The sequence below is a fragment of the Gymnoscopelus microlampas genome (assembly GCF_963454915.1).
Source record: "Gymnoscopelus microlampas genome assembly, chromosome: 13".
NCBI classification, from domain to species: Eukaryota; Metazoa; Chordata; class Actinopteri; order Myctophiformes; family Myctophidae; genus Gymnoscopelus; species Gymnoscopelus microlampas.
The window spans coordinates 36,341,525-36,355,887 of record NC_139950.1 but is presented as its reverse complement, the minus strand read 5'-3'; the positions used below and the strand labels follow the sequence as shown (position 1 = coordinate 36,355,887).

Genomic DNA, 14,363 nt, shown 5'->3' with positions numbered 1-14,363 from the left:
CGAAATGGTTTTGAGCAACAAGATTTTCAGAAAACTATTTAGAATCGGCCTCAGTTCTTAATGTGTTACTGTAAGTTATGCTATACTGTACATACTGTGTATAGCATGTGATGGACTATTAAATTAAGCAGACGGACCCTTTCTGAGTGCAACCGCTTTAAAAAAAAAAGAAATGTTAACAGTTTACTATAACAACGCACAAGAAGGTTGTACCCTAACCCTAACTACTAAAAGTCACTATTATAACAAATCTCTTGAACAATTGTATAATTAACATAATCATAATTCGGTCACTGCTGTTTATCAGCACAATAAGGCACATATACTCTTATAAGTTGGAGTATGAATCATCATCATGACATGATTTCACGCATGCCATCCCTTCTTTTATCATCGTCCACTAATGGCAACCCATAAAAAAATGAAATTCCCAAACGAAAACATTTAAAAATAATTAAAATAACTGCAACACATTGTTAATCCACCCACTATTTCCGTCTCCTTTCTCCTGCCAGACGAGGACGAGGTATTTGAGTTCCCGACAGTAGCGCCCGTGGGTCCCACACGGGACGGTCAGTCCATTACCCTGATGACGGGCTCGGCCCAGCGGATATCCGTACGCCTGCAGAGGGCCACCACGAGCCAGGCCACGCAGACAGAGTCTCCTCTGTGGTCCGAGCAGCACAGCTGGGGGTCTACGGACAGCGGCTCCCACACCTTTCCCAAGATGAGGTATCGACCCCACCGGAAGGCCTCCAAGAATAAAGGCTTTGCCCGCTGGGAGAACCACGAGACTGGGAAGCAGCAGGGCGTGCCGGTCCGTGGCAGGAGGGACTCCCAGGAACAGACGGAGGGAACAGGAGTCATCATACAGAATGGGAATACCACACACAGAGGGAAGGTAGGCAAGGCAAGGCAAGGCAGTTTTTATTTGTATAGCACATTTCAACAACAAGGCAATTCAATGTGCTTTACACAGAACATAAAGAAAAATAAGTAAAAAATGTATTAATCTCTCAAGACAGATTCAGAGCTCCGCAGCTGATTCTGTCGGCAGCTCCTGTTAAAACGTGTGTAGTTAGGAATGTTAGGAATGTAAACAAAGACACGTGGACCCAGCCTGGTTCCATACCATAGACCCCGCCCACTCTCTGAGTGGACTGAAGCTCCACACAGCTTCAGTCTGATAATCAGGCTAACGTGGACCGGAAGTGGAGGGCTGAGGGCGGACCTAACAGGCCAACATCCTGTTATTCACATTCTATTGGGCGGTCCCCCCAGAGGCAAATTCAAAGGAAAAAAACAGTAGAGGGCGCAGTTTTTTCCTTTTTTTGCCGATGGGTTCCCGGATTGAAAATGAATAGATACAGTTACAGTACAGAAGTGAACAATGTGCACAATTTGTGTGTTTCTGATATAGGACACATTTTGGGACACGTTTTAGACGTCAAACCAGTTGATTTGGGACACATATGTCCCCTGACTTTTCTGCAACTTCATAAGACATGTATTTGTTAGGTTATGTGGGTGGGTTAGGATTTGATTGAAATGGTTTTATGGTTAGTAGGGTAAAGTAGTTATTGCATGTAAATCAATGTAATTTTTTGATGAAATACAATTAAACGTTTTAAGCGGTGCTACGATTACAGAGAAATGTCCACTGTAAGCTTGTTATTTTGTAGCAACGCTAATGGAAATGAATGGTATCAGATAGCCAGTAGCCTAACTTTTGACCCCCTAGACCCTCGGACCAAACACATCAAACTTGACATTCAGATCTGAACTACCTGTATAGTTTCATGATGGCATCTTGCCCGGTTGTGACACTATCATGGTGACTAAATTTCCACAGAGATATAAGCGCCTGACAGCCACACTGTTGCGACTGGTATTGTATGAAAAGGAGACTGGTAATTTGCTGACGTCCACCACTCTTGTCTTACAGGACAGCTGACTTGGTCACGGTGGTGAGGGCCAGACCCAGACTTCCAAAAGGCCCATGGGGACTCGAACCAAGACGCTCTCCACTCTGGGGGAGGTTCTCCGCTGTTTGAAGCCCCCGTTTGGAGACCTGTAGAAGTACATCCCAGCCTCTCTGGAACACATGAACGCAGGCAGAGCTACTGTTAGCTACATGTGGACATTGTGGCTTCACAGAGAGACGTGTGATCTTATGGAAGGGTTAGAGATTGAGGAGATAACACAAGCGGAAAACCGGAGATGGCCCTGTGTGAACATCTTGGACTGTGTTTCCATCCTCACCACCTCTGCATTGTCACTGGCCGAGGATAGTAGTCATTGTATAGTAGATTGCCACAAGGTGACTGTTTTTTTTATTATTAACTGTTCCGGGATATCGGCATTTGTCTGAAATCAAATTTGCTGAATGGAGAATGTGTGACTGAGGCTCTCAACATGTACTCTAAGTGAGCTCAGTTTGAATTGTGGAATGTGCATTTGTTGATGTGCTCGCTACTATTGATCATCTTGGAACATTTTGTTCAAGAGTAACTGAGTTGTGGTTTAGATGGAATGAGTTTTATGGACACAAAGAATGTTTTAATGATTCATTTGGTGAAAGAGTATTGATCAAAGGCGTGGAGAAAAGATGATGGGATAGGATTTTGGGTTGTTTGTAGAGTTGCAAACAGAGTGACGGTGACGGACAATGAAAGTGGATATGAAGGGAAACAAAGAGTAGGATGTTTGGTATTGTGGGGCACATGGACAGATATGTCCTTAGTTACTCAACATAATAATCTACTAATGATGGCTTATGTGACAGTTTTGTGTCACTATGTCTGACTCCAGAATCCAAGAAAAGGTACGTTCTGTGATCAACCACAGGTCATACAGAAGTGAATCAGTGATCCGTTTGTATTCGTCACATCACAGAGTTACAGGTGTTAGCAGGTATGTACATGAGGTTAGACATAAGGTGCAAAAGAGTGGCAATGCATTGGTAGGTCCAGATATCAGAAGGTATATACATGAGGTCAGACATAAGTTGCAAAGGGTAGCAGCACAACTTCAGGTCCACAAAAGAAGGCAAAAATTGTGGAACCACACGGAAATGTAGTTCTCATTGGGGATCAATCCACATTAAGAAGGCAATCCAACATAGGAAAACAGTCCGTAAAAGAAAGTGTTCCAGTGTGACAGGCCAGCCTGGTGACAGACGGTGTTCAGGCCTTGTTCAACAGTCTGATGGTAGCCGGGTGGAAGCTGTTCATAAATCTGGTGGTCCTGCCTATGATATGATAGAAGTCATTCATTCTAACGTGGAACTTCATTTCGTTGTACACATGATTTGTACACATTAGCTTAGTCACAGGCAAAAAAGGGCACGATCAGAAGCGCCAGTCACTTCCATTTTGTGGGAGAAAGTGGGTGGAGGTGTCTGGTTGCGGCATTTTGATGCAGTGCTTTCAATGCGCTTGAAGCGTCGAGTTCAACGTTGATGAACTTTGAACGGGTGTCAACCAATACAATTTTAATGTGCCATAGTTACATTTTTTACAATTAAAAAATGTACCAAGTCAAAAATGTGAGAGGAAGTTGACTCATGCAGTTTGGTCAGACAAGACAGGTATAACACTGCATGAGATCAGATGCATTTCATTTAGGCATCAATTGCTCTGATTCTCAACACTCCCTGCTACACGTATTGCAGCTGGTCTGCCTGAACTTGCATTTGTAATTTGTTTGTTTACAGAAATCAAAACAGTGCATCTTTGAGACGTATAATATCCAAAGGCTGGATCTTGCTGTACAGTACAACATTAGTGACAATGTGAAAATAAGTGACTATGAAATACATGTATGCACTGTAGAAATATTGGGAACAATCCGGTTGTTTCAAACACTTAATTGCATAGTCACCTGTATATTTATTACATTAGCTGGACTAATCCCACCAAAACCGTCAAAAGTAGCCACCTTTTGACATTTCACCTTTTACTTAGGTGGCTGACATTAGGCCACCATCACAGTGGTGGCCTAATGCACCCACCCACACACACACACACACACACACACACACACACACACACACACACACACACACACACACACACACACACACACACACACACACACACACACACACAGAAACAGGTGACTGTGACATGGAGAGTTCTCTGTAAAACAAAGAGTTGTCTTCTCTATGCCTGAGGTATCAAGTGGAAAACAAAAGCTGTGTTCTGTTCTGTGCAGAGTCAGAGCATTCCCGATAAAATGACTAATGTAAAAATAAAAATGAGGCTATGGATTTTACAGAAGTTAAATGGATGGTGAATGAGATTCTGTACTTTCACATTTTCCTCCCAAAGTGTAATCCCTTTCAGCATTATCCTGTTGTACGCTGATCATTTTTAATGGGCGGATTTGTCTATTTATCACAGTGGTTCTCAACCTGTGGGTCGGGACCCTCAGGGGGGTCCCCCTTCTTTGGGAGAAAAAGACCATTGCTGCATCAAAACTAATCAACAAACCATACTATAAAAACTGGTCAAACATTGGCAAAATTGTGAAATATACAATTATAGGCGTTGTGAGCTTAGATCTGCTATTTTCACAATATTTATCGGTAGAACCGAGTCAAACTAAATGTTATGCCTCAACCCCTACAATTCCCAGTTCAAGTATGATTATTTTGGGGGGTCGCGGCCTGAAAAAGTTGAGAACCACTGGTTTATCATAGTGACAATGCTTATTCTGCCAAACAGCAGGAAGACACTTGAGTAGTAATTTGTGGTAAGTGACAAGTGAAAAAGATTGTTTGCGGTAAATTTCAACACTTGTGCAGTGTTTTGAGGCAATAGTATGGGATTTGAAAATAACAATATAATTTTCCAGTTAAGCCTTCAATTGCTTTCTATGAAAATGTACATGGCCAATATTTATCCGAAAAGAGAGACAGTTTGCAAATGGGACACAATATTGGTGGATAACATCGTGAACTGATGATGATAAGGGATGCCACTTGATGCCATTGTTGACTTGTGTTAGGACTGCTCTTCCAAGGGATTTGATGACATTGAATCACACTCTGGTATTCACATTTGATCACATTGTAACATTACATGTATTTCTGTCACATTGATGTTGACTTATGAGTGATCCTATCATCATTATTATTATTTCAAATTAACTGGTCTACTTGAGCAAAATGTGCTGTTAATTTGCTTATTTTTTATTCATTATATGCGGTATTCTAATTTATGAAAAGCATTTTGTAGCATTGTCTGTGGCTGATGGTCTTTAGTTCTTCATGTGAATAATATTTTTATTTTACTGTGGATTTCACAGTTGACTCAGCAGATCACACTATTTTGTTTGTAAAATGCTAAAGTCAGTTATTTTGCATGTCAACTTACATGAACAGAAGTGTCAAATAGCAAGAAAGACAGACTTTCAATTTTGAAATGTATGTGTTTGTCCTGGACTTGCTGAAGTAATGAGATAGATTGAGTTAGACAACATCCCACACGTATTTGTGTATATTCTTTGATAAGGGAAATCATTTTCTAAGATTAGTAAAACATGAAGACTTTCATTTTAAAATGGAAGTATTTATCATGTCAAATGTTTTTGGCATGTTCTCTCTGTGCCAAATGATTCCTGGCATGAAAGTGAACTAATGTTTTTAATGTTAAAGTTGAATTATTAAACGGTAATAATGTATGTATATCTGAACTGAAACCTTTCACACAATAGACTTTGACAAATGTACAGATACAATTGAGCTGACCCTACTTTATTTATGTAATTACCTATGATAGGTATGGAGGATATCTTGTGTTGACAGGTTATTTTATGGTATTTAAAATCATATGGTGTATTTTTCTAAACAAAGAAGAAAATGTATTGGGGGGGGGGGGGGGGGAATAGAAATACCATATTTATAAAGTTGTTCATAATCATTCTTTAAAAGAAATGTCTTGTGTTACATACAGTATGTATCAACCATCTATTCTAGGGTATTTTCTTTACATAGTTTTTCTTCTTTTTTTTTTCTACTGATATTTGTTGTGCTGAACTACTGGTTTAATTAAAGTTTCCTGTCAGCTCCCTCTCATGGATATATTTTTCTTTTGTTCATAGCCCTCCCTCTTTCCTCGATTATTCTTGCAGTGATAAGAATCATGTTCATTGTTAGTTTTGTGACATCTTTTGAAAAATAAAGGTATTCCTGAAAACGGACTCTATCTGCTCCAGTCATTTCTTGTGGATTCCTATAAAACTTGTAGCACAGGAACATAGGCCTATAATAATAAAACATTGAGACGGCTACATACGCACAACTGACGCCTTATTTATGAAACAAAGTACCTTGTCTCATTTGAAAAATAAAGTCAATTGCTGCAGCAAGCCTGCTTTATGAAGCATTTCTATGCACTTTCCATATGAATTACTTTCAGTTGTTCTCAGATACGGTAGATGAGGTAAGTAAAGCTATATATAAATGTATACACACACTGCTTGGCACAAAATGAATTTCAGCAAGGACAAATAAGGTATCTATCTACACACACACACACACACACACACACACAGTGTAGGCTTGGACTTTTTTTTAAAGTCCAAGCCTACTGATTGATTGAATACTTTATTAACAGTTTGCAAAGACAAGCACAGGGCAGCTCAATACAAGGTCTGTTAGGAGGATTTTAAACCCAAGAAAGCACTATGGCTTGTTTCCATTGGGGTCCTTTGCATATTTTTCTTTTTGATTACTACTCGTTTTTGCATCATATTATTGTTGTATATCTGTCTGTATATCTGTCAGCATTATAATGTATAACGGGTCACGGGTCTCAAGCCGAACGTCACCATCTAGTGGTGATACAAAGAGATTACAGTATTTCACCGCCGTTATGAATGTTTTATAATTATTATGTTCATATTTATAAATGTATACTTTACACAGAAAATTCGTTATAACAATTACTGTACTAAGGGCGACGGCTGATTCCTGACAAAACTTTCACAGATTGATTAGGGCATAATCGCGGCCAGCCCACGCATCACCGTCATGTAAGAAAAAAACACACAGTGAGGACCCCAGCATGCCAGCCAAGCAGCAGTGATCTCTCTCGGCTTGAGTAGAAATTAAAACCTCTACTTGTGCACGCATAAATCGCTCATTTTCAGCTTTGAATCGAGCGGTTTTGACAAGTCGGATTATCGATTATTGGAATGGAGAATGACATCCTTGTCTCCCTTGAAGATCTAGGGTGAGTGAGTGTGTGTGTGGGTCCTCTGTGTGGGTGACGTGAACGTTTGGCAGATTGTGCCGGGTATGAAACCCAGACCAGGTCGGCTAACCTCTTATGTGAACAATATTTAAACCCACACAACGTAACGTGTTTGTTTGAACCGGGTGGGAAGTATAAACGTCACTAAACTCCAGTTACAGTCTGTCTCTTAGTGTTATGTGGGTTATTATTTATTTTTTGCGTTGACTAGTACTAATGTGTGGTCAGATGAATTGTAACTGTACTGTATTTGTGTCGTTTGCCATGATGTATGTACGTGGCCAGGGCTGTCAGCTAGCCACCAATATACTTAACACGTCATGGTCCATTAATGTTGAGTGACATGGGAGTGAATTTAGCACGCTGAAGTCAATTGGATGTAGAAAACACTATGCAGTGAAACAAGTTTGTTAGGTGGCTGACATTAAGAGCATTGACAAACAAAGCAAATTACAACATGACGTCTCACTCTTGAGTAAATGTTGTAAGTCACTATACCTACACATATCTGACCTCACCTTACTTAATCATCGCTGCAGTGTTCTGGTGATAAGGGTATCAGTGCCACATCACATGCAAGGTAAAGTGGAGAAGGCTTGGCTTGGCTTCACTCCTCGTGCCATTTTGAATTGACAGGCTAATTATAACTTTCTAAATGTGGTCATTTTGTTTGTCTGTGCTCTGCTGAAGGTACCAAGGCCCTCTTCTGGAAGACGGTTCCCTGGATGGCGCCGTGAACGGCGGAGCAGCTTCACCTGAGTTTACTAAGCTTGTTGCGTGGTTGGTGTCTGAACTCAGACTCTACTGCAAGCTCGAGGAGAATGTCCACGCCACTAACTGTACGTCCCTACAAGCACAGTTTTCTATGATACACCACGAGCAGGACATAGATAGGGCACAGCATAGCCCAATATAACAATACAGTATATGATAATCATCACAATATTGCTGCCAACAACCTCTCTCCCATATAGTGCTTTACCATTTGTATACATCCCCTGCCCCCCAATTAGTATGGCAACTAACTGACATCCTCCGTCACTCCAATACACAAGACATTAAGCCACTCATCCCCTATATATGGTGCTAAGGGCAGCCATGCTTCTACAAATTCGGACAAGGTACCCCGTAGAACATATGATAGTCTCTCCAAGGGCATTAAGCGTAACACTTTTTCAAACCATAGCAGGACACATGGAGGATTGTCATCGATCCATTTATTGAGGATTGACAACCGAGCAGCATAGAGCACAGTTTTAATTTCTTTTACTTCTTGGGTTTTGTTTAGAGATGAACCGATACCATTTTTTCCTTCCCGATTCCGATACCCATAACTTGCGTATCGGTACTCAGTTGATACACAGTACCGATCTGATACCAGTGTGTAATTTAAAAAGAATCTAGGACAGTGGCTCAAAGTGGGGTCCAGGGACTCTCTGGGTTCCTTGAGGGGGTTCCAAATGGACCCTTACAGGTCTGTAACTCCGAGAGTGTACACATGGAACCAAATGGTCTCTTACGGGTCCATTTGGTTCCATTTGTACACTCTCAGAGATGTGGGGGTCCTTGGAATTAAAAAGTTTGAGAACCACTGATCTAAAAATAAATTGTAAAATCATAATGTAAATAGTACAGTAAGAGTATAAAACAGTAGTGGAACATCAACTGAAGCATTCAACATACAAAATAATTGATGACTGTAAATGACATATCATCATGTGATAAATTGCATGGTATCGGAATGGCATACACTGACATTCTCACCGATACCAGCATTTTAGGCAGTATCGGCAGCTTTTGACTGAAATTGAAATGTATTTTGAAAATGGTGTTAATTTTTTACCTGTCTTATCCATCCATCACAGGTCCCACTGAGGCAGATAGTTTTCAGTTGGAGATGAGTGGTCTGTTGACGGAGCTGGCTTGTCCTTACTCTGTCCTCACCAGTGGAGATGTCACCCAGAGGCTACTCAACAGGACCAACTGCTTGCTCCTCCTCAGTATGACCACAAACACACTACATGCCATTTAAAGCTTTTTTCAGGCCAAGGACCCCCTAGCCGATAGAGAGAGATGAAGCATGGACCCCCCCACCCCCCACTACATATTGTCAGACATTCAGACATTTAACCACTTAACCCCACAATGCTTAGTAAACTTGACCTTTCACTCTGTACTTGGTCTGCTCTTTTTCCCTCTACACCAAACCTCTTTGCTGAAAATAGCCGATGTACAAGCTCACAATGGCTCGCAGCGTGAGGCGTTGTGAGCTCGTAGATCTGCTATTTTTGCCTAATGTTCTCCTCAGAATGCTGAGGTTCAAGTGGTTAATGTAAAAAAAAATATGCTATCACACAAAGATTTGGTGGCCCCCCTGTAGTAACTCTGAGGATCCCCTAGGGGTCCCGGACCCCCTGTTGAAGACCCCTGGTTTTAAACATTAAACTACACATTTAGTGAGAGTGGCTCTTCCAAAGATGTCAGGGCAGAGGGGTGCAAAGGCTCAGAGTTTCAATTAGCCGTTATTAAAATGGAAATATTGTCTTTATTTCATTGTTTGATGTGGGCATCATCACACAGGATTGCTGTCAGAATTTGTACAAAATATATTTTTTATTGCAGCCTTTCTGGTGTCTGAACTGGAGGCATCCAGGATGATCCTGATCAACAAGCCGCAGAAGAAGGCCCTGGAGTCTGGGGGTACTCCCGTTTTCGTTGAGCTCAAAGGCATCTGCTTGGCCCTGGGCATGTCCAAGCCTCCAGCCAACATCACCATGTTTCAGTTCTTTAGTGGGATTGAGAAGAAGGTGAGCTGGTTCTGTCATGTAAAGATCAATTGTTCGACAATTTCATGTGTGAAAAGTGCTACAGTACCATATTTGCCATGATATGAACTCAGATTTGATTTGCCCACACTGTATCTTTTGTAACGCATTGTTTCCTTTTCCCTAGCTGAAAGAAGCTATGACAAAAGTGCCTCCGACCCATGTTGGAGAACCTCTGATGAAAAAGCCACTTGGACCTGTGCACTTTGTAAGTAATCTGATGCAGGGGTCCTCAGACTTTCAGCATTTAATCCATATGAAAATGTCACTTGTCTTACTTTGGAACGCATGTTCAATGAAACCGTTTACATGCACACAAAAACTCAGATAGTCTGTGCAATTGAGTTTGACTGATTACTCTAATACACCAGTTTACAGTTGTTCCGTAAACAGATGTCCCCCTTAACCATTTCCGAAAATATGTGACCCTGGTAACTTTCCCCACAGCAAACAGAACTGATGACATTGTCAGCCTTCCATGCTCTAGTCTATTGTAAACAAAAGCCTTATTCACACAGACTTGTACTACAGTATGTGGAGAACAATGTTGGGTAACGTTACTTTTAAAAGTAACTTGTTACCTTACAGGATTACTGCCATTAAAAAGTATTCTGTTACGTTACAAGATTACCATCTGAGAGAAGTAACTTGTTAGATCACTTTTCCGTTACCGACGATTAAAATTAAAACCCCTTTGCGAGGAATGACATACGCAATATCCCCTTTACAGCTCATTACAATTACGTTTGATTAACATAAAATCAAGAGTGCAGCCTACCGGAGTGGCCACCAGTGTTGTGGAGCTGTGGTGGGCTTCACCAAGGCATACTGGCATAGGCTAATTTGCATTGATGTTCTTAGAAATACTGTGAATACTTCCACGACCGTACTAAAGCGTACCCTCTGTCTTCTCTCAATCTCTGCCATGTCGCACAGGTGCGACAAATAAATGCAATACAAAACCAAACCAGTAATACCGCCGTGTCACACCAAAAGTGGTGACATATTGAATAGAATACAATCAACACTGACTGCTGACAATGGAAAGACATCGGTCACCAAGTTTTGTGTAACATCCGTGCAACTCTCCGTTGACAGAGACAACCTCATTCATTTATCAGGATCAGCGCAAATACGTCGGCTGGATTTCCCTTTTCCTTTGTGACAACAGAAGGAACAGGGAAATATAGGTCTTGAAAGTAACTAAGTAACGCTATTGTTTTGGAAAAAGTAACTGAGTACTCTTAATTGCAAAGCTAACGCGTTATTGTATTCAAAAGAGGTTTGTACAATTTATCTTTGTTTTGTTAAAGTCGGGTATTATAAATAAGCCAGAGCAAAAAGCTAAAAACAACTAGGCATTGGACACAAGATACAACTTTATACAGTACCCATTGATGTTGGATGTGTGTGCAAGGTATGGAGATGTGGGAGGGAGTTTTTGATCCATCAGCAATAAGAAATTACATGAAAGAACATTTTATAGAATGAGATTTTAAATCACTGTTTTTTAACTTTACTAGGAAAAGATTGAAGCTATCAACCAAGCACTTGTGAATGAATATGAAGTCAGAAGAAAGATGCTGTTGAAACGTCTAGATGTGACAGTTCAGTCCTTTGGTTGGTCTGACAGAGCCAAGGTATGCAAAACAGCTTATTCCAGTTGGCTATGACTTGTTGACTGATGACCTTAGTAAGATGTGTACAAAATACTTTACAGGTATGTATTGTAACCCACTCTTCTTTTCTTTTCTGTTTTATTAGAAACATGCTGAAAGAATGTCAAAAATCTACCACCCTTTGCGTTCTGCCCTTGGAACAAAAAGCAAAATCTCTGTCGCCCACCTTTTTGCTGCAAGAAATGACCTCTCCAAGATTCTACGCACAAGCAGCGGCAGGATAAGAGAGAAAACTGCTTGTGCCATCAACAAGGTTTATAATCACAGCATATTTGTTCAGTCAACTTGAAACATAATGTATTTAAATTGTTAATTTAAACTAATTTAAATCTACTGTCCATTTTATCCATGGACTGTGGATGAAATATTTTTTTTCTTTTTTGTGTGTTTTTCGTAGGTTCTGATGGGCCGTGTACCAGACAGGGGTGGACGACCCTGTGAGATCGAGCCGCCTCCTCCAGAGATGCCCTCATGGCAGAAGCGGTCGGATGGTCCTACAGGTGGAGGGAACTACGGCGGGGGTGGACGTGGAGGGGGAGGCGGAGGAGGAGGTCGGGGGGGCTACGATCAGTACTCCCAGGGTGGCCGTGGAGGCTATGAGAGAGGAGGAAGCGGAGGTTATGGAGATAGGGGGGGTAGAGGAGGAGGTGGCAGGGGGGGTAAGGTGCAGGGAGGCTGGTCAGATGGAGGAGGAGGAGGAGGAGGAGGAGGGAGGGGTGGTGGCTACACTCAGGGTCACTACCAAGATGGAGGAGGGCATCAGGGGGGAGCAGGAGGGAGAGGAGGAGGAGGTTATGGAGGAGGCGGGGGCTACCAAGGAGGCTTCCAGGAACCTAGCTACGCTGGAGGACACCAAGGAGGAGGTGGTGGTCACCATGACAATTACCACCAAGACGGGGGTCGATATCAGGATAGGGGTGGTGGCCGAGGTGGTCGTGGGGGAGGGGGAAGGGGAAGAGGCCGAGGAGATAGAGGTGGAGGTGGAGATAGAGGTGGAGATAGAGGTGGACAAGGGGGAGGCTGGGGAGGGAGAGGGGGTCAGAATTTTAACCAAGGCGGACAGTTTGAACAGTACTTCCAACAAGGCGGGCAGCAGTACAATCAGGCAGGCTTTGGTCAGGGGAGAAATTACACTAGTTGAAGACAACATGTAAGGCATTACAGCAGTGTTCACAGTCGCAAAGGGTTACAATTGAGATGTGTTTGATTTGGAATTCAACACCTCATTTAAATGTGAAAAAAAGCTATAGCATGGGAAGAAAAAAAAAGTAAAAAAAAAAAAAAAGTTAAAAAGGGGGGCTGCTTACATGCATGCTAACCATGTACTACAATACACTACACTATAGCCTTCATGTGGATTATGGCTATACTACAAAAGACTGTTCTAATGTGGTCTGGATCCAGGAAACACATCCCATGCCCAGGTGTTCTAATTCATGTATGTTGCGCTCTGCTATCTTGACATGAAAGTTAAAGAAAGCATTTGACTGCCACAAATGGTTAGCTGGGGGCAGCGTTTTGTGAACTCTGCTGTCTTGGCTTCATTTTGACAACAAATTAGCCTTATCTTGGAGATTATTTGAAGGAAAAAGTCCTGACATTTCAGTGTTCCTGCGCCTAATGTATAACTGACATAAAATGTAGACCTCATCTGTCAATTTATTGCAGTCCTTCCTATAATTTTATTGAATTTGACGAATACTTGAAAAGAATACAGCTTTATGTCTTGAGTCCTTTTGTTAAAAAGTTTACAATGGCTCGCGAGATGGGTCAAATCAGAGGCCTGTGTTTTTTTCCCCCACACTTTTTCAGTTTGACTGGGATCTCTTCTTCTGTTACTTATTTAAACAATGCCATCTTTTGCTGCTCATGGAAAACTGTGTACTACTTAGTTATTTGGATGTTAGAAAGACTGTTTGGGTGTGTGAATGAGATGAGCAATAAACTTTGAAATTACACAACACTGGTCAAAATCTATTTCAATTTATTGCTAATTGTAATTGAAACAATCGTTTATTTGTGCAGCCAGAGCATTAAAAAAAGTTGTTTTTTATTTTGTTGCTATTTTGTAAAGCGACTTTGAGTACTCTGAATGTATGTATTATCATTATAAAACCACTAGACAAAGATATGTACAAGTGCTCTCAATAGCAAAATACAGTACAGTAGGATACTGGTAACCTGGGATCAATACCATTTTCGGGTTTCTGATCCGGTCGGAGCGGAAATAACTACGTCATCAGGTGGCCGGAACCAATGTCCGGAATCTCCGCTGCTGTGCACCTCCAAAATGATTCCCCTTGTTTAAAATGTGTTAGTTTGGTATAATCGTTTCGTTTCTTTAATAATGATTTCTTATGTCCTTCTTTTTTTATTTTGGATTACTTTATGACTACATTTAATGATTTGGATTATGTGGGTAACAAAAACAATGCGACGCCAACCTGAACCCACCACCGGAACATGAGGTTTTTTGTTTGTTTTTCTAAACCGGATCACATAGCTAGTTTTAGAACGAATACCTACCTGGTGACGCGAGGTTAGGATACTGGCGCTTAGTTTGTGAGCTCTTATTTTGAATTAAACCTGAAGCTGTGTTT

General features: G+C 41.3%; 2 protein-coding genes across 2 annotated transcripts in view; both read left to right on the top strand.

Moving 5' to 3' along the window:
- The window catches only part of rasgrp3 (RAS guanyl releasing protein 3 (calcium and DAG-regulated)), a 22,121-nt gene extending 18,144 nt beyond the window's left edge, over positions 1 to 3,977 (top strand). The window contains exons 13-14 of the mRNA XM_084075724.1: positions 516 to 901; positions 1,946 to 3,977. Of these exons, the coding sequence (XP_083931850.1) occupies positions 516 to 901; positions 1,946 to 1,954 (395 nt within the window). The 3' untranslated portion in view covers positions 1,955 to 3,977. The remainder of the gene's footprint in view (positions 1 to 515; positions 902 to 1,945) is intronic.
- Positions 3,978 to 7,069: 3,092 nt separating this feature from the next.
- fam98a (family with sequence similarity 98 member A) lies at positions 7,070 to 13,783 on the top strand. Its single transcript, XM_084075557.1, has 8 exons — positions 7,070 to 7,238; positions 7,950 to 8,098; positions 9,125 to 9,259; positions 9,882 to 10,066; positions 10,212 to 10,292; positions 11,608 to 11,724; positions 11,849 to 12,016; positions 12,161 to 13,783. Exons 1-8 carry the CDS (start codon positions 7,201 to 7,203, stop codon positions 12,902 to 12,904), a joined length of 1,617 nt encoding a protein of 538 aa, XP_083931683.1. The 5' UTR covers positions 7,070 to 7,200; the 3' UTR covers positions 12,905 to 13,783.
- The last annotated feature ends 580 nt before the right edge of the window (positions 13,784 to 14,363 follow it).

Bases quoted from the DNA above. Each gene is read 5' to 3' on its own strand.
- fam98a (XM_084075557.1), top strand. From the start codon at position 7,201: ATGGAGAATGACATCCTTGTCTCCCTTGAAGATCTAGG. The intron at 8,099-9,124 runs GTACGTCCCTAC...CATCCATCACAG, and splicing joins GAATGTCCACGCCACTAACT to GTCCCACTGAGGCAGATAGT. The intron at 10,293-11,607 runs GTAAGTAATCTG...TAACTTTACTAG, and splicing joins CACTTGGACCTGTGCACTTT to GAAAAGATTGAAGCTATCAA.